Below are 27351 nucleotides of genomic sequence, written 5' to 3'. Positions count from 1 at the left end.
TTTGACTATATACTATATATAGGTGTAAAATTAATTGTATACACTGCGCTAAAAATGAAAATAAGGAGCCGCTACATACAAAGTGACAACAAACAAGAAATACTAGGAAAATAAATATGAACTGTAAACAGAAGTCCCAAGTCAAGGAAGCAACTAAAATGAATAGTGTCCACAACCACAAAAAAACTTATAAGTCTCTCGGTATGGATGAATAAAAGTGAATGAAAAAACTATAAAGTGTAAGGTGTCCCATTAGATGTAGTGAGTAAATGTGTAGCGGCAAATGTTCAAACACAGGTGGATCCTTAAATCTTCCAGAAGAACTATATCCAACAACTGTATGTGTCTTGGTACAAATGGTGTGTAAGAAACTCTTACCGGATACATTGGATTCCCTTGTCAGCGACAGGGAATCACTCGAGCAGATTGCCTCTCAAGGCCTGGAAGTGGACATCACAACTCTGGAAACCTTCTGGGTCAAACTCTGTATGGATCTCCCGGGGCCGCCAGGTGGGTCCTCCCAAAGGATGGCCAAAGTACGGATCAGAGGAGATGATGCTTCCCGCATGAGACTGGAGTGGAGGCTGAATATTCTCTCAGATGGTATGTGGAGAAAAAATAAACAGGCTCCACATGGTGCAGATGAGCAAGGTGGGTTTTTTATTGCTAAAAAGCCTGGTTGACAATAAAATGTGATCACAAAATATAAAAACAAAAATGGGCAACAAGGAGGATGCTGAGAGCGCTCTCAAAAATAATGTCTATGATCTACTCCCTCTGCTCTCTCTCCTCCTCGCTTCCAAAAATTTCCATCCATTTTCAGACTTGCATTGTATTTTATGATAAGTGTGTTTTGGAATTAATGTTTTTTTTATTTTATCAACTACTCGGCCAAAATGTAAAAATCTATTTTTCTTAGCCTCCTTAAATGTAACTGTGCTGTCTTGATACATTGATTTCCCTTTAAGGGCGTAACTTTGAAAATGGAGGAGTATCCCTGTTATAAGCCCACTGACCAGTCCATTGCATCGTTCTGAGGAAGCTCACACAGCTGAACAAAATGCATTAACATTACAGTGTTTAGCAGCCTTGCCTTGGGGCCACACACACATTCAGCTGCCATCTGCTCCACTCATTACCGCACGAAGCGGGGCAACTTTGGAGAATCAGCGTGCATTTACATCTCTAGTCAGGCAAAGGATGACTGTTTCAACCACCTGAACCATCCTAGAGACTGGCTTTTTTTGGACATCTGAGGAGCTAATCTGTATTGGATCAAGGAAGCAAGCAGCACGGCGGGTGAGGTTGTTTCAGGGACGCTGCAGTCCCGTTATCTAAATCACATTTTATGCATTATATATGCTAAGTACTGTATCATCCGGCTGTGGCAGCTTCCTGCACCAAGGGACAATATATCTATATTACATGCCCCTTTATAGCCAAGTACAGATGCCGTTTATCACTTCAAGCTCATATGCACATATGTGTATGTGTCAGTAACTTTGATCTATACACTGGAGTATTCTCTTCACTGCTGACCTAAGCGTACTGCTGATTTTCCAGATTGATATTTCCATCTTTCATGCTGTGACACTATTACTTTATACTCGGGGGACACCTGATTTTTTTTTTTTGTATATCCATACCTTGTCACTGGAGGCTGATTTTAGACTTTAAACATTGAGTCTCACACCCACCCCTCCCTCGTATGTGTGAAGAGTGTTTGTGTGTGTGTGTGTGTGTGCAGATAAGCCCGGGCTGCTTTTTTTTTTCCCATTTTTATTGCGACAACGTTGTCATGATTTTAAATAATGGTGAAGGTTTTTACTGTCTTTTGGCTACTAGCCTCGTGTTATTGAAATTGTTTCTTTTCTCAATAAATACATTTTGTATTTATACCGCTGAGAGTTCCATATTAAAGCCCCTTTGCCAAACCTTCTTGGTTTGTTTCCTTTTTTCTGTATACTTTGTTTGGCTTTGGGAACCCCAACTTATTAAGTTGAGTCAGTAATATACATATTCTCCATTTTACTATGTGTATTTTTGACGGTTTTACAGCATAGCATTCACCAGGGGCATCCCATCCATTAAGGGCACATGGGTGCCGCCACCCCCTATCCATGCATCCAGCCCCTTTCAGGATGCCGGACCATGGATTCCAATGCGGGGTAGGTGTTTTTTTGAAGCACCGATTAGAACCATAGGCTCTAATAGGCTTCAAAATAGGGTGGGCTCCAGGCGCAGAGCACTGCGCTAGGAGCCCACCCAGGTGTGTGAGAATAGCGAATGAATATTCCCTATTTTTACACTGAATCGCCTCTCCGCCAATTAGGAAGCGCGGGTCTGAGGCACTTTTCCTGATTGGCCAAAAGGAGAAGCGTTCTGATTGGCCGAGGCGGGGGGAGGAGACAGACGCCACCGAGCAGGGGAAGGAGAAGCTGCTCATGATGCCTGTGGAGGAGAGCAGGGGAAGCCCCCATTGATGGGGTAGGTGTACCGCCCAACCCGACCAAATTACCACCAGCTGCCACTGGCATACAGATTGCAGGGTTCAGGAGTATAATATACAACGTGACATATATAGTGCAGATTCCAGAAGTATAGTGTACAACATAGCAAATACAGTGCAAGGGTCAGGAGCATAATATACAACATAGTGTACACAATATGCAAGTAGTGAAAGCAGTGCAGGGTCAGGAGTATAAAGTATAACATAGTGTAGGGGACAGGAGTACAATTACAATATAGGGAAATGTAATGCAGAGGTCAGGAGCATAAAGTACATAGAGTGCAGTGTTCAGGTGCATGTCATATAAAGGCCAACATACAGAGGGTAGTGGTCAACTCTATGAAATGAACAACATAGGGCTTCATTTACTAAAATGGGAGAGTGCAAAATCTGGTGCAACTCGGCATAGAAACCAGTCCGCTTCCAGGATTTTTTTGTCAAAGCCTAATTGAACAAGCTGAATTTAGAAGCTGATTGGCTACCATGCACAGCTGAACCAGATTTTGCACTCTCCAGTTTTAGTAAATCAATCCTATAGTGTCTACTGCATAGGGGCCAGGAGTGTTCAGCTCAGAAATGAATAAGAAGTGCAGAGGCCAAGAGTGTGCATGGTAGAGAATGCAGGGGCCAGGATTGCATAACAAAAACTGCAGGGCTCAGGAGTGTGTAAGGCACAGAGTGCAGATCTCAGGAGTACATATCACACAGTACAGAGGCCAGGTGTGCATAATGCAGGGGTAAGAAAGGCATAACACAGTGTAGTGCTCAAGAGTAAATAACGCAGAGTTCAGGGGCCAGAAGTGCAGGTTGCACAAAATGCTGAGAGCGCAGGGGTCAGGAATGCAAATTAACCAAGTGCATGAGTCAGGAGTGGTTGTCGCACAGGGGTCAGAATTGCATAACGCAGAGGGTGCATGGGGGGGGGTCAGTAGTACGTTCTAGTGTAGTGTAAACAATACAACCTAAACCCCCCCCCCCCCCTCCCCAGCCCATATTCCTCACAGTACCGACCTCCCCAACTGTCCCAATCCCCACACTATACAGATTTTCCAAAACTGCCCTAAACTAGTGGTGCACCAAAATGAAAATTCTGAACCGATGCCAAAAACCGAAATGGATAGTTTTTTTTTTAAAAAAGAAAATCTATTTTATACAGTATATAATTGTGTTAAATTTTTAACTTTTTAAATGAATATGAATTTTCGGCCATTATCAGCACTGATGGGCTGCTTTCACACTGAGCAGTTTTTGAAGCACTTTTGCATTAAAAAAAAAGCATAAGAAAAGTGCATCCCTTTCAATTCTTAGTATGTCTTCACACTGGTCCATTGCGCTTCCGTTGCAGTGTTAAAAATCATGCTTGCCGCATTTTTGGTGCGTATTTGGTCAGTTTAAAAAAAAAAACACGCACCTCCCCATTGAAAACACAGGAAAAACGCACCGGTGTTGCGTTTTTTGATACCGTTTTTGAGTCACATGACCTATGAAAAACGCACTTTAAACACGGTAAAATTGCTGCACAATAGCACAATCAAAACAAAAGGAAACTCCAAGTGTTAACTAAAAGAAAATCATGCAACAAAGTATAGAGCGTATAATAGGCTGATGATAGACAAAAAATAAAACCCCATCTATGGCCAGCCTAAAGCCTAATACAAACTACTAGTGTTTTTGTTTTCATTCAACCCAGCAGGCTGAACGAAAAAAAAAAAACTTGACAGCTCCAGTTGGAGCTGCTGTACCAACTATCCGATGTTAGTACAGCAATCTCCCCTGTTTTATTTTGTTCTGACAGCTGGGAACCCTCCAGGACACTCTAGTCAGCAATGTCAGCTTAACCTGGCAAAAGGGGTGGCTACGTTTATTCTTAAACACTGTCCCTTTATGCCCTCTGAATATTTGTCTGACCCTGGGAGCAGGTATGGATGGGGTCTTCTGGAGTGGGTCTCAGTCACTTCTGTTTGTACTATAAAACCAAAGAAATGCCCAGGTCAAGTTACCGACCAGCCTGCAACCAACCAAATTATCCTGTCAAACAGTATGCATTAAACACAGGGGTTTCGTTTGCACACATTTGAAAATACATGTGTAATTGATAGGCATAGGGCAGGTAAGCCTGGAGGGAGCCCACCCCTCCTCAAAGGCACAGTGGCACACTGGACACCCAGCATATAGCACCAAGGCAGCAAAGGTGTCCAGTGTGTCCCCTCACAAATATTTCAACAGTACAAACAAAATGCCACTGTTCTCTTCTAACTGGCCTTTGCACCTAAAGGATCTTGACAGATTCCAAGAGCTTTCTGATTTTAAAATTGATTTTTGAAAACCGCAGATTCTCCCAATTGCGCTCTTAGATGAAGTTAGACATCAATTGGAGAGATCCTTCACCTTCAAGTTGCAGAACCATTCTATCAGATATTTAAGTATCAAATTGACAGCCAAAGTAGGTGACCTGTTTTGTACAAATTTCCCAGCACTGATCTAGATCATGCAAAACATACTACTAGGTGTGGGATGAACCTAATTTTCTTGGTTTCGGAGAATTCATGTAATAGAAAAGAATGTATTGCCCATAATTTCATTTGTCATTCAAACACCCACCCCCATAGTTATACCTACTAAACCCATACTTCCTATTAGGGAGAGCAAAGGAAGGAGGGATTGGGCCTCCCAGACCGTTACCTATACTATAAGTCCAATGCATATATGGTCAAGAATTAATAACTGGAATATGAGAGTATATGACAATCTATGGGGCCCCCCTAGAGTAAACTTTAGCTTGCCAAAACCCAGCATATGCCCTTTGGCTTCTGAAACACTACAGGAACTTAGCTGTTACTTCATCGATGATTGTACAACACATGAACTCCATTCGAGACCTTATGTAAGCAAAGAGACCCCTCTCTTTGACCACTTTCTACTACTAACATACTCCTTGAGAAGGAATCACAGTCTAATCCATACTATCAAAGGAATTGGGAAAGGAAACTTGGCAGAACCCTCCCAGAGGCATTAGTACAGAAGATTTTCAAGTTGACCAGCTCTTCCTCCCTACAGTCTAAAACACAGGAATCATCCAGACAGCTTGTCTAGGGTGTACTGGGAGATGAGGTTAGAGAGGCACTTCTGTACAGCTGTGATAGGACAGCGCAGTCTTATGCAACATCTGTTGATTGCTGGGTAGGGGTTGATCCCTTTGTTGAAGTCACCTAGGTCTCAAACAGCAAGAAAATTGGAATGGTTGCTTGACCACCTCAATGTTAACACCCTCTTCCTTTTCACACTAGTTTAGAGTTTTCAGTGCTACAGTGGTTTGACAGTCATGCAACACTGTACTCAAATGAGTTTTCTACCATTTTTTGAGATAAAGATTTCTATTGGTGGTAATTAACAACCACTGAGCTTTTTTTTTTCCCACTGAATATATATATATATATATATATATATATATATATATATATATATATATATATATATATATATATATAAACCCACACTCAAGTCATTAAAAAAGAGAATGTAAAGCTGCTAACACGAACCTTTTGATACTAAATAAATGCTCAATATGTGGGTGTAGTGCTAAACTCGGGCGAACAGATTATACTAGTTATGCAGTATGTACAACACACATAAATATTGTGCAAGTGAAAAATCTTTACAGTCAGTGACAATCACCCATAAACATTACATTCCATGAAATATCAGTGTGCATACAAATTTGTGTAGACCGTGAAATATCTTGCAAATCTGTATTGATTGTCCATACATGTGACAAGTCTTGATCAATTACAATGTGCATAAGTACCCTTAATAAACTGACAGTTTCAGTATGTAACAATATAAAGAGTAGTGATCCAAGTGGCTAAATTTTGTCCTGAGAGCATCCAGCAGTGAATACACAACCAACAAATCTGCTTACCAGATTTCTATTACCCTGTATACATGAGTGGTTACATGCGCTTATGGGATTAACCCCAAATACTTTGGACGGACTGTGCTCTTCAAGAATATGGAAACAATGTATCAAAAATAACAGTGCCTGTTTGAGAACCCAAATATGTAAAGCACTGCCAGCCCCTCTTATAGTTAGGCATAGCACTCTGTATAAATCTTTTATAAAAACAAGGCTTGTAAATACCGATTTAGAGCAATCTTCAGGCCGGTCACGTGACTTGCGGACGCTGTACATCTCCGATTCATGGCTACTGCAGGAGGGGCAGAGCTCTCCCTCGGACGTCAGCCGGGGAGGTCACATGGCTGCTCGGCCCCTCCTGCAGTAGCCCTGGAAACCGGGCGAGAGTCAGGTGACCGGCCTAATTATCGTGCTAAATCGGTATTTACAAGCCTCGTTTTTATAAAAGACTTATACGGTGTGCTATGCCTAACTATATTAGAGGTGCTGGCAGTGACCATATATAAAATTTTATTTGTACTAATAGCGGCGGGTGGAGACAGAGACGCAGAACACATAGCTGACAGCAATCCTTCTGGGTGAGGAGGAGAGCTGAGAGTGGGGCTGCAGATGACGAAGGGATGTACGCTGGCCACGCTGGTCAGGGCTCAGCAGCCCTGATTTTCATGGTCAGCGCAGAGAGGGGGATACAAGAAGTGGCAGGTTCAGCCAGGTTTTTTTTATAGTTTAGAGAGGAGTAGATTACACAGCACAAGCACTGTGCTGTTTAATCTGCTTTAAGGTAACATGATCTCTATTTTTGTTCTTTTTTTGTCTGCTCTAATTATTGCAAGAGCCTATAACTAAACCATGTATTGTAATAAGAATGGCGCTGGTCCGCACATCAACCCCCAAAAACCTCAATCTAAAATTTAAATAATCAAAAAATGTATATACAGTGCCTTGAAAAAGTATTCATACCCCTTGACATTTTCCACATTTTGTTATGTGGTAACCAAAATGGTAAATATATTTTATTGTGATTTTATATGATAGACCAACACAAAATAATTGCAAAGTTGAAAGAAATTGATAAATGGTTTGCAAAATATTTTAAAAATAAATATCTGAAAAGCCTGGCATGCATTTGTATTCAGCCCTCCTGAGTCAACAAGTTTTGTAGAGCCACCTTTCACTGCAATTACAGCTGCAAGTCTTTTGGGGTATGTCTCTACCTGCTTTGCACATCTAGAGTGACATTGTTGCCCATTCTTCTTTGCAAAATAGTTCAAGCTCTGTTAGATTTGATGAAGAGCGTCTGTGAACAGCAATTTTCACGTCTTGCCACAGATTCTCAATTGGATTTAGGTCTGGACTTTGACTGGGCCATTCTAACATATGAATATGCTTTTCTAAACCATTCCATTGTAGCTCTGGTTGTATGTTTATGGTCGTTGTTCTGCTGGAAGGTGAACCTCCGCCCCAGTCTCAAGTCTTTTGCAGACTCCAACAGGTTTTCTTCTAAGATTGCTCTGTATTTGACTCCATCTTCCCATCAACTCTGACAAGCTTCCCTGTCCCTGCTGGAGAAAAGCATCCCCACAACATGATGCCACTACCTTGTTTCACTGTGGGGATGGTGTGTTCAAGGTGATGTGCAGTGTTAGTTATACGCCACACACAGTGTTTTGCTTTTAGGCCAAAAAGTTCCATTTAGGTCTCATCTGACCGGAGCACCTTCATCCACGTGTTTGCTGTGTCCCCTTCATGGCTTCTCACAAACTACAAATGGGACTTCTTATGGCTTTCTTTCAGCAATATGTTATAGGAATGAAACTTGCGCGCTATAAAATAAAAATAAACCATCAAACTCCAGTGAATATAGTGGAATAAAGAATCAGAGTGAACTCAAAAAAAATAAGTATAATGAATGTGAATTGATGGAACCACTTAGTAGTGTACACAAAATCACTGCGTAAACAAATGCAAAAAGAAGGGGGAGTGGTGCGCTTATTCAATATAGTGTGCCATTAACATAAAACCCAAAAATAAAATAAACTAAAATAAATTGCAAAAAAAGTTCCAGTAAAACCCAATGGTAGGAATTTGTTTTTTTATAGAGATGGATGTCTCGTAGAATGATGGCTTGATAGAAAGAAAACAAAGCATCAATCCTACATCGATTGTAAAATTTATAGATTGGCCGCTCACCTCCAACTATGACCCAAAGGTCACACAAGGGTCATGAGATAGCGAATGGGGAATCCTGCTGGTGGATCTGTGGAAACATTCAGGTCCCAAGCTAAGACGAAATGCTGCATGGAGTTTTAGCACCAACACATCCTGCGCTCACCACTGGGTAGTTCCAAATATAGAGAAAAGTTTGCTCCAAAACACATACTTCTTGTGTAGATGGCATTTAGTCACACAAGCCAGGAAGCACGCATGGCAGTTCCTGCCATGCGTGCTTCCCAGCTTGTGTGACTCTCTCCATTTTTGGATGGTGGATTGAACAGTGCTTTGTGAGATGTTCAAAGCTTCGGATATTTTTTTATAACCTTACCCTGCTTTAAACCTCTCCACAACTTTATCCCTGACCTGTCTGGTGTGTTCCTTCACCTTTATGATGCTGTTTGTTCACTAAGGTTCTCTAACAAATCTGAGGTTTTCACAGAACAGCTACATAGTTACATTGTAGGTGAGGCTGAAAAAAGACACAAGTCCATCAAGTCCAACCTATGTGTGTGATTATAAGTCAGTACTACCTTGTATATCCCTGTATGTTTTCGTTGTTCAGGTGCTTATCTAATAGTTTCTTGAAACTATCGATGCCCCCCTGCTGAGACCCCCACCTCTGGAAGGGAATTCCACATCCTGGCTGCTCTTACAGTAAAGAACCCTCTATGTAGTTTATGGTTAAACCTCCTTTTTTTCTAATTTTAATGAGTGGCCACATGTCTTGTTAAACTCCCTTCCGCAAAAAAGTTTTATCCCTATTGTGTGGTCACCAGTATGGTATTTGTAAATTGAAATCCTATCTCCTCTCAAGCGTCTCTTCTCCAGAGAGAATAAGTTCAGTGCTCGCAACCTTTCTTCATAACTAATATCCTCCAGATCCTTTATTAGCTTTGTTGCCCTTCTTTGTACTTGCTCCATTTCCAGTACATCCTTCCTGAGGACTGGTGCCCAGAACATACTCTAGGTGCAGCCGGACCACAGTCTTGTAGAGTGGGAGAATTATCGCTTCATCCCTGGAGTTAATCCCTTTTTAATGCATGCCAATATTCTGTTTGCTTTGTTAGCAGCAGCTTGGCATTGCATGCCATTGCTGGGCCTATCATCTACTAGGACCCCCAGGTCCTTTTCCATCCTAGATTCCCCCAGAGGTTCTCCCCCTAGTGTATAGATTGCATTCATATTTTTGCCACCCAAATGCATTATTTTACATTTTTCTACATTAAACCTCATTTGCCATGTAGTTGCCCACCCCATTAATTTGTTCAGATCTTCTTGCAAGGTTTCCACATCCTGCGGAGAAGTTATTGCCCTGCTTAGCTTAGTATCGTCTGCATATGCAGAGGTTGAACTGTTTACCCCATCCTCCAGGTCGTTTATGAACAAATTAAATCAGATCCCAGGTCCCAGCACAGAACCCTGTGGGACCCCACAACCCACCCCTGACCATTCCGAGTATTCCCCATTTATCACCACCCTCTGTACTCACCCTATTATCCATGCCAACGGACATTATTCTCTACAGTAAATGTGGGGAACTGTGTCAAATGCTTTCGCAAAATCCAGATACACCACGTCTACGGGCCTTCCTTTATCTAGATGCCAACTCACTTCCTCATAGAAGGTTAATAGATTGGTTTGGCAAGAATGATTCTTCATGAATCCATACTGATTACTGCTAATGATACCGTTTTCATTACTAAAATCTTGTATAGTGTCCCTTATCCCCTCCAAGAGCTTGCATAATATTGATGTTAGGCTAGCTGATCTGTAATTCCCAGGGATGTATTTTGGGCCCTTTTTAAATATTGGTGCTACATTGGCTTTTCTCCAGTACGCTGGTACCAGTCCAGTCAGTAAACTGTCAGTAAAAATTAGGAACAATGGTCTGGCAATTATTTGACTGAGTACCCTCGGGTGCAAGCCATCCGGTCCCAGTGACTGTTTCCCAAGTCTAATTCTAATTCTGTCCTCTTTTAGCCATGAGGGTGCTTCCTTTGACGTATCATGAGGATAAGAACTGCAGTTTTGGATACTAAAGCTCCGATTCCCTCGTGAAGACTTAAGAGAAGAATAAAATTCAATACCTCAATAATAATTCAATAATGTCCTTCCTTATTCTTTATGGGACCAATATGGTCTGTTCTTCCTTTTTTTACTGTTTACATACTTTTGAAGAAGAAGAATTTCTTGGGATTTATTTTGCTCTCCTCCGCTATGTCTTTCGTGTTCTATCTTAGCCGCCCTAATTGCGCCCTTACATTTCTTGTTGCATTCTTTATAAAGTCTGAATGCTGATGATGATCCCTCAACCTTGTATTTTTTTTAAGGCCTTCTCCTTTGCTTTTATATGCATTTTTACATTGAAGTTAAGCCATCCAGGACTTTTGTTCGCTCTTTAAATTTATTACCTAATGGGATGCACTGGCTAATGCCCTTATTTAACCACTTCCGGACCAGCCGCCGCAGTTTAACTGCAGCAAGTTGGCTCAGCTGGGCAAATCGGCGTTGCCTTACGTCGCTTTTCCTTTTGCCCACTAGGAGCGTGCACGCCCGCAGCATTTGCCGGAGCCATTTTGAGTGCCCAGCAGGCGCGATGACTGCTGGGCACCCGCGATCGCCTGTTTGTGACAGAGCGAGAACCCGGGATTTGTGTGTGTAAACACACAAATCCCGGTTCTTTCAGGGGAGTAGAGACAGATCGTGCGTTCATACTAAGTATGAACACTGATCTCTGTCTCTCTCCTAGACAGTCCTATCCCCCCTACAGTTAGAACACAGTGAGGGAACACAGTTAACCCCTTGATCGCCCCCTAGTGTTAACCCCTTCCCTTCCAGTGACATTTATATAGTAATCAGTGCATTTTTATAGCACTGATCGTTGTATAAGGGATCCTCTGGCAATCGGAGCAGATGCTCTGGTAGTTCTATGGAGCCAGTACTCCCTGGTTTATGCTTTTCCCCCGATCCCTCTCCTTCTACATTTGTTGCGAACGATTCTGATTCATGTCCCTCTGCCTAGGCTATTGTAGAGTCTCAACTAGGCTGTTTCTGGTTCAGCCAACCATGTACGCCAGACCTTATCATATTTAATCAGGCATCCTCTATGTATGTATCTTTATACAGAGGGAGGTTAGTATTAACCAAACGTTTCCATTGCATCAATGAAGGGGGGGTGGGTTTCTTCCATTGTATTGCAATATTTTTCCGGGCATAAAAGAGTAACAACCCAACCAGTGTGCGCGTTGCTATAGTTGGTACAAGTGTTTCAATTAGTCCCAAGAGACAAACCTCCATTACTTGTGGCAGTGTGACTGATGCGACTCTGTCTACCATGTCGAGCACCTCCCTCCAATATTGCTGGACTTTAGGGCAGTGCCAGAAAATGTGAGAGAAATCTCCCGGTGAGATTCCACATCTCCAACACTCTGAGGGACACACAGGGTTCATCATATGGAGTCTGTGTGGGGTGAAGTACTCCCTATGTACGATTTTAAATTGCACTAACCTGTCACGTATAGAGACTAGGGAGCTGAAAGGGAAATCCCAGACGTCGTCCCAGTCATCATTGTCCAGAGTGGGTATGTCACGCTACCAGTGAGACCAAAAATTATCGAGAAGTGGCAGAGACACAAAGACCAAGTGTGCGTACAGCTGTGAGGTAGGTTTCTCTGCACAGTTAGTTCTGAGTGTTCTCTCCAGCCCTGACTGAACCATGATGCAGGAGGAGCATGGAAATTGTGTAGTGAAAGCATGTGACAATTGAAGGTAACGAAATTGGTAGTGTTTTGGTAAATTAAATAGACAGGAAAGATGTGATAAGGGAGATAATGACATCTGTGACACTATGTGGGATAAAGTTTTTATACCATATTTAGTCCATGCATAAGGGTCTGGGAGTTTGTAAATGTGGGGTAGATTAGGATTCAGCCAAAGCGGGGCATTCAAGGAATTCTCGGGTTGGTTTGCATTTTTCTATAGCTAGGCCTGCCCGCCAAGCCTGCAGGGTGGTACGCATAGAGGGTGTCAAGGGGTACGGGGCACGAGGGCCTCTGAATATTAGGAATTGGAGGGCTTTTAATGAGCCCACTACCATGGCCTCTAGGACTGTGGATGTATTTGTTTTGTCAGGGTGTAGCCACCAGGCCGCTGTCACCAGCTGGGTGGCTAAGAAGTATTTGTAACAATCGGGAAATGCCATACCACCCTGCTTTGTCGGCCTCATCAAGGTCGTCAACCGGTACCTGGGCGGTGAGGGGCCCCATAGAAAGGATGAGAATAGTTGGTTAAGTTTTTTAAAGAAGGACTTGGGTATCCACTGTGGAGAGTGACGAAAGAGAGAGGTGAATTTGGGGATGATTTTCATTTTAAGGAGATTCACTCGTCCCCAGACGGACAGAGGCAAGTTACTCCACGATTTGAGTTTTGTTTTAGTGTCTAGAGGTATTGGGGCTAGGTTTAGCGGAATAAAGTCTGAGGCTTGAGTGGATACATGGATGCCTAAGTACTTAAAGGTATCTACCCATTGCAGGGGACTGTCTGGAGGGGATGTATCCCTGGCCGCCCAATCTATCGGGAATAGTTGGGGACTTGGACCAATTAACTTTAAGCCCAGTAACCGCTGTAAAGGTGTCTAGCACAGTCAAAGCACCCTGCAGGGATGGGCCGGCATCGTTGAGGAACAACAGCATGTCATCCACGTACAGGGCTACCCTCTCCTCCAGCAAGCCAATACGGAGACCTCTGATATGTGGAGAGGTGCGCAGTGCCTCTGCCACTGGTTCAATGGCTAAAGCAAATAAGGCTGGAGAGAGAGGGCAGCCTTGCCGAGTTCCTCTATAAAGTCTAAAGGGGGCAGATAGTCCACCCCCCAATCTCAACGATGAGGTGGGGCATTTATATAACACCTGAAACCATTTGATAAACAACAAAGGGAATCCCATTCTGCGTAATGTTTCCCAAGGAAAGGGCCACTCCACGGTGTCGAAAGCCTTTTCTATATCAAGTGAGGCTATCGCTTTCGACCCCGTGTTGTGGTGTTGGGTATGTATGTTGGTAAACAACCTTCTAAGATTTACGTCCGTGGACCTACGGGGCATAAAGCCAGTTTGGTCCTTATCTATTACTGAGGGCAGGAGGGGGTATAGTCGTAGGGCAAGCAATTTGGTTAATATTTTAAAATCATTATTTAGTAACGCAATTGGTCGGTATGTAGCGCACGATGTCGGATCTTTGGGGGATTTGTATATAAAGGTCAGGTATGCGTGGTACATGGAGTCAGGTAGTTTTCCGTCTGTTAAGCAGGTAGTGTATAGTTGGGCCAGCAGTGGTGCTAATAGGTCTCCATGCAACTTATAGAAATCGATTGGAAGGCCATCAGGCCCAGGTGCTTTTCCAGTGGGAAAGGATTGAATGGCATTCAGGACCTCTAAGGCCGTGAACGGTTGGACCAGTGTCTCTCGTTCCTGGTCTGAAAGCCAGCCGAGTGCCAATGGATCTAACAGATCCTGTAACTTCTCTGGCTGGAAATCAGAAGGTAAGGTGGATGTATACAGAGTCTCGTAGAAAGTATTGAATGTTTGTAGAATTCCAGAGGGGGAGGTTACCGTCTTGCCATCAGAGGTCTGCAGAGCGAAGACAAGTGTGAACGGTTGGTCGTTCTGTGCCAACAAGGCCAAAAGACGACCATTTTTGTCACCCTGTTCAAAAGTCCTCTGTTTACCTTTGTGGGTTTCAAGTCGTGTGACCTTGGTTAAGTGCAAGTGTAGTTCTTTCTGAGCTGCCATCAGCAAATCAAAGTGAACAGGGGTGGGATCTGAGCTGTATGTAGAGGCGTGATTTGTCACTGATTGCTGCAGTGATTGACTCTCTATTGACTTCTGTTTCCTAATGTTAGCAATAGATGAGATGTACTGCCCCCTAGTGTAAGCCTTAAACGCATCCCAAATGATTCCAGGAGAGGAGGACCCAGTGTTCTGCTCCCAGAACTCAGCTAACAAGAGGGGTATTTTTTTGGTTAGCTCCGGATGTGAGACCCAGTGTGCCCCCAATCTCCAGAGTGCAGCACTCCTGGATGCAGGAGAGCAGAGCAGAGCACCACTGCCAATGGGCTATGGTCTGACAGCCCGCTTGGCAGATAGGATGCCTCCAGCACATCTGCCAACAACATGAGATTGGAGAAAGCCAGACCTATCCACGATGCAGTTTTGTGAGACGCAGAGAAACACGAATAGAGTCTGGTGGTAGGGTGCTTCCACCTCCAAATCTCTTCTAGACCTACTGCCTGTGCCCAAGCAGACAGATCTGCACAATGGTGCTTAGGTGGGATAGGTCTATCTAAATCTGGGGACATGATGGCATTAAAGTCTCCCATAATTAGTATTTTCCCCGGGCAGAAAGATGCAACCTTTTCCATAACGGCATATGGTATGGCGGGTGAGAAAGGCAGAGGAATACATTTGTTAATTACAATATATCTTTGAGACCAGAGTGTAAATACCACAATAACAAATTTGCTCTGTGGGTCTGTGCACACCTCTTCAATCACACATGGAAAGTTCTTGTGTATTAGGATCGACACCCCCCTTGCATACATGGAGAATGTGGCATGAATAGCCCTCTGTATCCATGGTTTTTTTAATGTCAGGATTTTGCTGCCCATGAGGTGGGTTTCTTGAAGGAGAATGAGTTGGGGGGAGTAAGATTTTAAATATTGAAATAGTAGGGCTCGCTTGAATTTCAAGCCGAGACCTCTTACATTCCATGAAAGGACTGTGAAGGAGTCAGCTAGGGGATCAGCCATCTGAGGTAAATAATGACCAGCTAGGATGGATGGGAGGGCGTACCAGAAAGCAACCCATGACCAGCATAATCTCTGATAATATCACACCAGGTACCATCAGCATTTAGATAGACCATAGACCAAAAAAAGAAACAAAAAAAAGGAACAAAAAAAACTCAAAAACATTTTTTAAACAACCCAAGCACGGAGTGCCTTTCCTACTATGTCCCATCTCTCTTCCAAAACAGGGGAGAGGGCTTGGGAATAGTTTTACCCCTAAACCAAAACTTAAAACTGTAGTTGCAGCCTTAGATTAGTGCACTACACTTATGCACCAGTCCAGATGCCAGGTGACTGGTCAATGTCCGTCTCCTTCCAATGGCGAGGCTCGGGTACTAAATACCCAGAAGTGAACACTATGGCAATCTACCGAGAGCCTGCCAACAGGGGATGTGGGTGAGGGAGGGGTTTCCCAGAACAGGGGGAAAGGGGAGGGGGGTGGCCCAGTATTCTAAGGATTCTTCCTGTTTATGCGGGTGGGGTGTGTCCTCAATAAGGTGGTGAGCAGTCCAGCTCCTAATACAGTGCTTCATATACTCCACATGAAAAGAAAAAAGGGGTTGGGATAATGAAAAAAAGGGGGGTCAGCGTATAGCAACCATAAGTGATGGATCAATGTCCCTTAGGCAAGTAGGTTGGCATCTAGTCCTGAGGACTACCAAAACAGGGGAACTGCTAGCGGCCACCATAGGGAAAGATAAAAAAAGAAAATAGACAAAAAGAAAAGTAAAACTGGAAGTTCAAACTAGAGTGGTTTGGTTACAGCAAGTTGCAATATTCGCCATGTTGTTGGATCACTTACGGCCATCCGGCCATGATAATGCCGTCTGTGTATCCGTAAAGAAATGTGCTCAATCACCATCGATCACGCGGAGCTTGCTTGTGTAGAGTAGGCTGAATTTTAGGCCTTTTTCCCTGAGGCGGCGTCTTGCTTCAGTAAAGGAGCGGCGGCGTTGCTGCACCTCTGGTAAATTGTCGGGTAAGAGCATGATTTTGGTATTATTGAAACGCAGGTCCCGCTTTTCCCTGATCGCTGCAAGCATCTTGTCCCGGTCTATATAATTTAATAACCTGAGCAGGAAGGGCCTTGGTTGGGGCTCCAGGAAACGGAGGAGTTGGAGGAACTCTGTGCGCTCTCTCCACTACATAAGTGGGAGGCATGGCAGGTAAATCCAGCAGCGAGAGGAGAAAGCTTTCTGCAAACTCAGCAGGCCTGGAGCCCTCCGCTCGTTCAGGAAGGCCCAATACAAGGATGTTGTTTCTCCAAGTCTATTTTCTGTGTCTGTAGACTTTTCCTTTATGGCCTTAAGTTGTAGCTGCAATGCACGGAGGTCCTGGGAGTCGGATCTGGTATCATCCTCTAGCTGGGAGATGAGGCCTTCTGCCTCCATGAACTGGGACCTAAATTTGTCCATATCATGTCTTATAAGGCTGACATCCGTGACCAAGTGGTCAATCTTGACTTTAATAGCCACTAGCAGTTAGCAGTTCTGCATGAGAAGCTGCTTGGGTGGCAGTCAGCTCAGGGGGGGGTTGAGCGGACATTGTAGCTGCCCCTCCTGATTTGGGTTTTTTTTATTATTTATTATTACTTAATCCAGGCAAAAAAAACTAAACGTTTTAAAAAAAAAAGTGTTTACCCTAATTTCTGTTATAAAATATCAATTAAAAATGCCAGGTCACCCAAAGGTGACATTTTTTGACAATTTTTTTGAATTGAAAAAACATAGTATTGAGGATGTTAAAGGGCGCTTAGGTTTTAAGTCACCCACTGTATCCAAGAAGTTTTCCGTTATTAGTAGAACAAAAGATGTGAACAAAAGAATGGTGTATGAAATTGCATGTGGTGCAAATACTAGATTTAATGAATAAAACCCAAAACACTTCAAACCACCCCCGAAGGCAGTCCCCACAAGCATTGTTGATCAATGTCATTTTAAAACTCTGCCACTGAATGAAATGGTGGGGGTGGAATGAAAATCCTACCCCATCTTTCTTTGTTGTGAGAGGAAGTAAGTAGTACTATTAGTTGTGATTGCAGTTATTGACCATCAGTGCTCATAAGGCAAGAGACGCTCTCAGGTTGTGCCTTTTGCCAATGCTCCCTGCTGTCAAATGACAGCAGGAGCAGCCGCATTTTTCATGCCTGGGCTTGTGCACCAACGTGAAGAAACAGGCTATTTGTGGTTTTTTTTTTGTTTTTGTCCTTTCAGAATAACCGCTCCCCCTCATAGCTATTTTACTACAAAGGCCAAATTGAAAGATAAATATAAGCACTTCTACAGCTTATTGATAAGTCTCGTAAATAAAACAAGGTAACCAAGCTTAAATAAATGAGGATCTTGTGTTTGTCTTTCTGTTCCTTTCTTTTATTCTGTATTTTCAAGCTTGTTTTATCTACCTTCTTTTCTCTCTTTCTCTCGTGTGTAAACATTTGTCTCATGTTTCGTTTTGTTGGTTGTGGTGCTCTTTACCTTGCTTATGTATACACCTTCATTTCAGTAACAGATCTGTTGCCTAAATGGGGCTTAGGCCCCCATTTCTGCATCTGGATCCTTTCCTTCTATTCCTCCCGTGAAATATTCAAGTTTCCATTCCACAGCTTTCCCATTATTTGCCCTACTTTTTGAGCCACTCACTCTTCTCATAAGAGCCTACCCCAATATTTCTGGCATCACTATAGCTAGACTTCAGTATAAATTTTGTATGTTTGCAGATAATGTTATATTACATGCTACTAATTCTATCACCGCCCTTCTGAAGCTATTGGCCCTCCTATTGAAAATCACAGCAATCCCAGGTCTCTACAAGTCAATACAGCTAAATCAAGGCCCGCAATAATTCTTTCCCTCGATCCACGGTTGATAATCTAAGTCAATGTTTCCATTTACCCTGGGCCTCCACTGCTCTACCTTATTTAGCAGTCTCTCACCAAGTTCTATGACACCCTATATGCTGATTACCTATCTCTATTGCGTAACTTAAAGAGATTGTAAAGTCAAAAGGTTTTTTATCTTAATGCATTCTATGTGCAGCAGCCCCTAACACTTAAGAAAAGGAGGTTATAGGCACAGAGGCTTGGTCATAATACCGAATATGCAAGCAGTGTAAGGTATAAGTCCATGATAAGTCCAAAATGTTCAAGGCACTAGGACAGGCTTCTTGGTGGAGTTTAGCAGAAAAAAACAAAAGCGGAGAATCGTCTCTAAGTGCAGTAAGACTATGTATTTTATAAGACCCCACAACAGGGCTATTTACAATAGAATAGATAGGTAAACAGGCACATGAATAAGTGTAGGTCAGTTGGAGCGGGCCGCGGGAGCTGCTGGTACCGCCAGATGGAATGTGACAGAAGTCCCTGTGTGGAGGAGGATACCGGCCGAAGTCCTTCCAGAAGCGGGTGGGCAGCCAGGAGCAGGATGACGCAGGCAGGGCTCAGGACCAGAATGCAACGCATTTCGGAGCACAAGTATACCACATAGGGGCCTGCACTCTCCCTTCTCAAGCCGAAGCTTAAGAAGGGAGCTTGCAGGCCCCATGTGGTATATGCATGCCCTGAAATGCATTGAATTCTGTTCCTGAGCCCTGCCCACCCACTTTTGGAAGGACTTCGGCCGGTATCCTTCTCCACACAGCGGCACTTGTGTCACATTCCATCTGGCGGTACCAGCAGCCTGCTCCAACTGGCGTTCTGGACCTACACTTATTGATGTGCTGGTTTACCTATCTATTGTAAATAGCCCCGTTGTGGGGTCTTTTAAAATAAAAAGTCTTACTGCACTTAGAGGCACTTCTCTGCTTTCATTTTTGCCCCTAACATTTACCTGAGGTTCCGCTCTGTCCAGCGATATCCATGAGTGTCTCAGCCGTCCAAGATCCTCCCTCCTGATTGGCTGAGACACAGCAGTGGCGCCGATGGCTGCCGCTGCTTTCAAAGTCGGCTAGCCAATCAGGAGAAGAGAGGGAGCCGGTCGGGTCGGTAGCTGTGACTCAGTTCCGGTGCCCCCCATAGCAAGCCGTTTAATGTTTGGGCACTGAACAGGAGGGAGGGGCCAGGATCACAGAAGAGGGACCCACGAAGAAGAGGATCTGGACTGCTCTGTGCAAGTCCACTGTGCAGAGTAGGTAAGTGTACCATGTTTATTTTTAGAGGAAAAAAGGAGACTTTACAATCACTTTAAAGGGTAACAAATTTTTTGTTGAGAGGAAAAAATTCCCCTTCAGGTGAACTATGTACATTGTGAGGGTTTAAACAAAATTTGTTGCAGATTCCTACCTTTTTGTTATTCTGAAGGAATAGCTGTTTGTGTCCATGTGCTGTGTGAATCTGTACAGGAGTGGTTTTATAATTCAATATCAGCCACTGCACTTGCAGGGCCCTAATAAAGAAAATTTTAGGGTCTGCATCCCATTATTCTTTATGCCTCGTACACACGGTTGGAAAATGTTCGATGGGAGCTTTTTTCGGAAATTCCGACCGTGTGTAGGCTCCATCGGACATTTTCCATCGGAATTTCCGTCGCACAAAATTTGAGATCCGGATCTCAAATTTTCCGACAACAAAATCCGTTGTCAGAAATTCCGATCGTGTGTACACAATTCCGACGCACAAAGTGCCACGCATGCTTGGAATCAAGCAGAAGAGCAGCACTGGCTATTGAACTTCATTTTTCTCGGCTTGTCGTACATGTTGTACGTCCCCACGTTCTTGACGTTCGCAATTTCCGACCAACTTTGTGTGACCGTGTGTATGCAAGACAGGTTTGAGCCAACATCCATCGGAAAGAAAACATGGATTTTGTTGACGGACTGTGCGATCGTGTGTACGCGGCATAATTCTTCACTGTATTTGGAGTAACAGTAAACAAGATTAAAGCGGAACACCCTCTTTTTTGGCCAAAATCCATGGGTGGACTAGGGATACTGAACATTTTAAAATTACGATCAAGAGGCTCAGATTCCTAATTTTCATGTTACCTTTGAACCCCTATTTGGGTTTCTTTAGAGGCAATGGAAGGTGACCTCATTTTAATTCAAAATTTACCATGGATTAATTTGGCAGATAGGCCACCCATTTTTAATCCTGTTTTAAAGCGTGTCATGCAGGTACAGGAATCGAATAAATATTCAGTGGGGTTACAATCATCAAGCAAACCTCTTATTTCCTTCTGTATAATCAAGCATTCGGCTGCTTTCCACTGCCTTTCTTGTTTTCAAAGGTGGTCCAATTAGGCGTCACTCAGGTTTCCCAACTTGTCACCTGTAATAAAGTTCTCCCCCCTCTTCATTAAAACAAAGTTTAAATTACGTTCAACAGAAGCGTAGCAATATCTTTAAATTAAACACTTTCTGGAGCATTACATTAAGCTCCCAGATGGACCATTGAGGAAAAAGAAAACATAAAAGCCTGACCGAGCTCAACCTCAAATATACACTCTGTATCCTGTCAGGGAAATTAGGCTGTATGCTATGCGCACATCATATCTCCTGTGCTAGTAAGCATACATTTCGTCTAATGATATAATGCATCTCTAAATAATTAATGTCTCCCCCTTTCCCCAGTAAACAGACGTTACCTCAGCATCACGTCATCATCTCAGCATCACCAGCGTTCCTTCATCTGCCCAGCAGGGCAGAGACTCTCGACTTTTTATTCACACACAAACAGGAAGCCAAAAACAGGATGTGACCTCACAGGATATGACCAAATAAGGATATGGCCAAATAAGGATATGATAACACTGAAAATCATGCCCCCAACAGCCAATCGCTTCCTCCATGCAAAATGACATCATAGGAAATGACACTAAAGTGGAGGGCATCCACGGGAGTGGGAGGGAGAAGTATACATGTCTCATCCACTTGTGGCATGTACACTGCCCCCTCCACCCAGCCACATGCATGCACATCCACCATCTTAGTGAGCATGGAGCCCACTCAATACTACTCAGAGTAACCAGTATCTAGAAAGATCATTCTACTTGTTCTTACAGGCTTGAGAAGATCTGCGGGGACATTGCTACTAGTGTTGTCAATATACGGTACGAGTATACCAACAGGGCAGATATCAATGTCCTCTTATTAAAGCAGATATGTATCCAAAGGGGATAGCGTAGCCACACAGAGATATAATAATATGTTTCTCTCGTTATGCGGACTTCGCTTCTCTAATGTGCATAGACATTTGAAGGCAAGAAGTCCAGCGCATTGCACTTGATACTTACAAACTGGCAAAGACCCACACACACACAGAACACGTCTCCAAGCCCATGAGAAGGTTTTCATGCTGACGGTTTTACCGCTAGTCCCGATTCAACCCAAGTGCGCTCTGCTAGAGCGCTCCTTGGTTAAATCAGACACAGGGAGACAGATGACAATCTATAAAACACACATCCTGAGTAAAATGTCCACATGAGTCCATATAATAAAAATTTCCACAACAGCTCCTCTTCTTTGTCATATGCTCCCATGTGTCCCTCGATGAATTTTGATCTTCTTACACCTGGAAATGAATCAGTCCTTACAGTCCATATGAGTCCATAAAAAGGAAAACACGGCTTGACATGTAGACTCTGTTCTTCAGGAGGGATGACTTATAGGGAGGACACAACATGGTGAGATGTAGTAATCGCCGGTCAGTCTGGGATCCTCTGTGTCTTGTACGTGGGCTGTGCTTCGGGGTGTCTCATCTCGGTGGGGAAGATGTGGTCATCTGCTCGGACTCTGTTCACTCATCCAATCATGCAACAGTAGCACCTCATCACGGCATATAGAAGGAATAGAAACAAAAATAACATGAGTAAATATACCCCTACTTCCTTCAACTATGATCCGCTGCAAAATAAAAAATTAAATCCCCAAAGATTCCCAGACCCTTAAAAGGACTTCAACCTTCACTAGCTATAGCTCTGGCTTTGCCTTGTAGGTATCTAAACCTTATCCATATGGGCCTGAACTTTGTCACTAGTATCCCCGATCCAGGTATGACAATCTTTTCCTTTGAATTCACAGAAACCCCCCATGGACTGTAGGAACTTCCTTGTAGCTTCAACAGTTACATGAAACATCCCATCCTCAATGGATGAGAAATTGTTCAATCGTTTCATAAGCTAAAGCCCCCACCGTGTACAAGCAATTCCCTTCCAGCTGTCCCTGCCATTCTTACCTTCTCTCAAGCCATCAGATCCTCACGATCGGCCGCGACATAAGATGCTCGGACGAGTTTCACCACCACACATGAACCTCTTGCATTAGGGGAATTACCTTATAAGCTGTAGATCTGCATTAATACCAAACTAAAGTTGAAGCACACTTGTGGGCTACCTAGTTGTCCTGATACCAAAGCTGGCAAGAACCAGAGCTATTGTTAAAACTATAATAAATTTTACCCTCTAGAAATGTATCGTTAAATTCTATTGACAAGTGTCTGGATTTTACTAGTTTGTCAAAACTCCTCATACCAATATGAACATCCTATATATCATGTCATCGCTGGGGCAGTAGTAGACCCAACAATGTGTCCTGTTCGCTTTCTTAGCTAGTTGGAAAATACACTTTAAAAATATAAACAAACAAAGATACTCCTCATCCTTTGGTGTAGTTGAGCAGCTTCTTGCAGTGGCTGGCGTGGACCCAGTTGTCCTGTCCCTCAAGCTTCTTTACAATGGCCCAGTCACCTCACAAACTTGGCTAGAATTAGAGCGGTTAGTATTATTGGTTTGAAAATGGTGATTCTCACCATTATCATCCCCCCTTTTTTCCTCCTCATTACAAACTGGAGGAAGGCGCAGGGTTTAGAATGGTGCAGAAAAAAACAATGAAACAGTGAAATAACCTATGATACTTTTACCTTCTTATACACCTGCTTTCTATGTACATACACTTTCAGAAACTCCTTGGACCTGAAAAGATACTTATAAACAAAAGTTATTACTCTATCCTTCATATTTAACCTGCAAAGAATGATAAACAATACAACATTCGTGTACATTGGTAAATTGTCACTGACATTCCTCAAAACCGATAATTACTAAACCCTCTGTAACCCTTACTTTCACCTTCTTACTAAAATACAACACCCGCGACACGTAAGAGGGCTGTCGCGGTAAGTTCAAACATATTCTTGTTACCACATATAAACATGAGAAGACTAAAACATGAGACAAACATTTAGGTACAAATGTGGGGGTGATATTTCATAGTTCCCAAAACAAAAATGAAAAAACAAAACCAGATGGAATGCTACCTTCACTTTTAGCGATAGAAAAAATACAATGGGAGAAACACGAGAGCAGCTCAATCTTTGCATGGACCAGCCACACAAAGTTCAAAAACAGGCCTGAGAATTTTTAATTACACAAACGTGTACTACATATCCATCAACTCACTCATTACAGATTTCTGAAGCCACAGCTGAACTGCTTCCAAGGTATTTTTATTCTGGGGTCTTGTACCTCCAGACATAAAAAGTACCTTTCAAAGGAATACACCTTACTGTACCCTCTGACCATATCTGCCAATCTTTAAGGGGTTTAATGGCCTTTTCCCCAAAACTAGACTTCATGTACTAAGCAACCATCTGACTGTGGGAAGCCTCGCATCCCTTCCCTTGCACGGACTGCCATTGCCCATGGCGTTTCGATACGGCTTATCGTCTTACCCCTATGTCCAGGGAAACCATTGCACCCATTTAGGAGAGCACTGCCTGGTGCCTTCTTTACGGTGGATCGACGGACTACCACCACTATATCTGGTCCAGTCCTCCAACTAGAAACCCTAACCGAGGCGTCAACTCTATGGCTTGTTGTCCCAACACTTTTGGCACAGAACTACAGAGTACCACTCTTTTAACAGCCAACTATTAACTATGCCAAATGATTAGTCAACAACCACAGATCAACCCCCGAGTTATGTCTCTACCCCTCAGTGTATGCATACACAAGCGCATTGCGCTGTACGATCGTACACTGTGTCGCCAGACTAAACTGCACAGAGCACTTACACCTGCTTTCTCTACAAAACAATGTGGCTTCTCTCTGTATCTAGATGTTACAACAATAACTTGGATGCCTCCCATTTACTCTCTACCCAAAACTGTATTACAGTATAAAATTAAAAAAAACTGGAATTAAATTTAAAACACTCTTTCAAAAGCCAAAGTGTTTTCCGTTGTCCTTCCAAGCACAAATCTCATTTGCTTGTGTCGTAGGACTCCAAGCTCCTCCCACCAACTTCCTGTGGATACATCAAATGCTGTAAAGCATCCTCAGCTCTAACTGGTTTATTTACATATCAATGTACGGGAAGAGGGAGGGGAAGGGGAAGCCTTGAATAGCTTTAATATTATGTCTATCAAGACATTAAAAAAAAATCTATGGCTAACATCAACAATTTAAAAAGCTTTTGTCCAGTAGAGGGTGGAATAAACCCCCATATTGCAAATGGGAGGGAATCCCCCTTGACTCACATATCCCCTGGGAAATCAAACCACAAGTTTTGAGACAGAAATACCACACAACAGCGCAACAAAAGCCAAAACTGAAATTCATGTAAAAAGATTGCTCGAGGAGGTCAACCAAAGCCCCCCTCTTCCTCTGCAGGCTATACAATACAAGCCTCAAAACAATTAATTGCCCCCTGAGGAACTCCCAAATATTTAAAAATAAAAATAACACATACCACTAAAAGTAAAAAAACTCAGTTAAAGCTAGTAAATTCAGTGCAAAGTAGAGATTTTCGCTTAAAAGGAAAATGGTGCTTAGATATTAGGTAGCTCAGACCGCATAGCTACACACAAAGGGATAGAAAATGGCCGATGAAAGCCAGGCCACAACAAAATGGCGCCATTTTCCCGCCAAAACCAAGATTTCGTCACTAGCTACACAAACTTCTCCCCACAAAGACTGACTGCACATTTGAGAATGCACACTTAACCATAGACACACACTTTAGGCTACATACTACTAGGGACCTTTTTTATTTTTTTGCCTTCTTAAAGAGCACCTCTATAGGGTTACGGTGGGAGGGTGCCCCCAACACCCAAAGAGTAATTTTTCTGCACCTGTTTGACAGTTGCATATTATTGCAATTTTTTACAGCAAGGCCAATTCTTGCTTTCATCAAGAGTACGTCTATAGGGTTACAGTGGGAAGGTGCCACCGACACCCAAAGACCAATTTTTAGGCACCTGTTACTTCTATCCAAAAAATCTCTAATCTTTTTCCCAGTGCACCACATTGTGGCCTCATCATACACACTGGCTCTCCAGCTGTTGCTGACCAAAATAAAGGCAGCTTGCAGGAAAAATGTCATTTTTTTGGCTTTATAAATGCAATTATTGCTGCAGCAGATTCTAGACATGGTACAGATTTGCTACTTTACAAGTAGACTAAGGGGACCCCCATGCACTATAGTGGAAAGAATTTTTAATTTTTATGCTTTCACTTTAAAAAACAAAAAATCACTGCTCATTTTAAAATTGAAGTTTTTACACAATTTTTTTTTATTGATATATGTCCCCCGGGGTAGGACCTGGACCCTTATAACCATTGTATGCCCAATTACTTGCATATAAGCCTTCATAATGGGCACTTTTAATTTGACGCTTTAATGGGGTTCGTTTTTTGGGTCCGAACTTTCGCAGTGTTCGAAAGTTCTGGTGCGAACCGAACAGGGGTCTGTTCGGCCCATCCCTAATCATTACATGACTTATGTGCATTCTGTGCTATACTATTGGAAAAATCAATAAGTGTATTGAACCATAAAAAAAATAAAGATTTAAAAAAAAAATAGCTGAACTCCAGGCAAAAAAAAAACCCATATGTGTTGTATAGTAGAAAACCTAACTGAAAGAACTAATACTTTGCATGTTGATTACAGAACATATGTAATTTATATTGTAAGCATTTTTCTTGTTTCAATGCAGGCTTCAAGGCAGACACCCAATAGTAAGCATCTTTCAAATGAAAGTTCTGGAACTACAACAGATTTGGATGACTTGGTGCCTACTTCACAGCAAGAAACTTCAAATCATCCGCATTTTGATTTAGACTTCATGACCGCTTCAGACAGCCTGAAGATGCACATTACAATCATGAACTTACTTTTGTGGCTAACCCTGCTGGTTTTACCGTCCTTTATCTATTGGGTAAAAAATCTCAGGTACAGTTCATTTTAGAGGCTTTCCTATTGACCTAAGTGTTTTCTCTCGAAAGATGTCAGCATATAAAATGCGAAAAGCAAAGTGATTATCAGTGGCTATACCAGGCACTAGCATTAATGCCAAGAGAACCCGGCAGGCTGATTGTGCCCAAGTTTATTGATCAACTTGGTGCATTGAGCCTGCCCATTAACGGTTCGAATGTCGGCTGGTTCCTGCTGCATCACACAAGATTTGAACTGTTAATGGCCAGTCTTAGAGTGTCTCTACTCTCGAAGGAGAAGCAACAGAAATGCCTTTTGCACTGCAGCATTGTCAAGGGAGTGGGTGGAGAGGATGCACTAGCCGATTTAGATGGACTTGACTAATGAATTAAAACTGAGCTCCAGCTAACACTTTAAGCAGTTACAGCAACATTTTTCCCTTTTGGGATAAATATTTTACATAAATGAATGAAAGCTGACCATTGTAAGTACCCCTGCTAGTAATGATTTTTCTCAAACCCTCTAACTACCACTTTTGCTTGACAAATGACAGACTTACTGGCTGAATCAACTGGTGCAAATAAAGGAAAAGCAAAGAACGCTAAGAATTAGTCTAGGCAAGAGGCAGAAACATGGTCAATAAACAGGTTAGTACAGGTAGCAGGCAGAGGCAACACTGCACTAGTGTGGCGGTAATCAGGAACACTGTTGCTGGCTGCTGAGCCACCCCTG

General features: G+C 42.9%; 1 protein-coding gene across 4 annotated transcripts in view; it reads left to right on the top strand.

Moving 5' to 3' along the window:
- PGAP1 (post-GPI attachment to proteins inositol deacylase 1) overlaps positions 1–27351 on the top strand; it is a 479543-nt gene that overhangs the window by 419637 nt on the left and 32555 nt on the right. For all 4 annotated transcript variants that reach the window (XM_073633146.1, XM_073633147.1, XM_073633144.1 and 1 more), the window contains one exon: positions 26402–26637. In XM_073633146.1, coding sequence (XP_073489247.1) covers positions 26402–26637 — 236 coding nt within the window. The remainder of the gene's footprint in view (positions 1–26401; positions 26638–27351) is intronic.

The sequence above is a fragment of the Aquarana catesbeiana genome, linkage group LG06, assembly GCF_042186555.1.
Source record: "Aquarana catesbeiana isolate 2022-GZ linkage group LG06, ASM4218655v1, whole genome shotgun sequence".
Lineage (NCBI taxonomy): Eukaryota > Metazoa > Chordata > Amphibia > Anura > Ranidae > Aquarana > Aquarana catesbeiana.
Note: the sequence above shows the minus strand (reverse complement) of the source record. Positions and strands in the feature narration are given on the sequence as shown.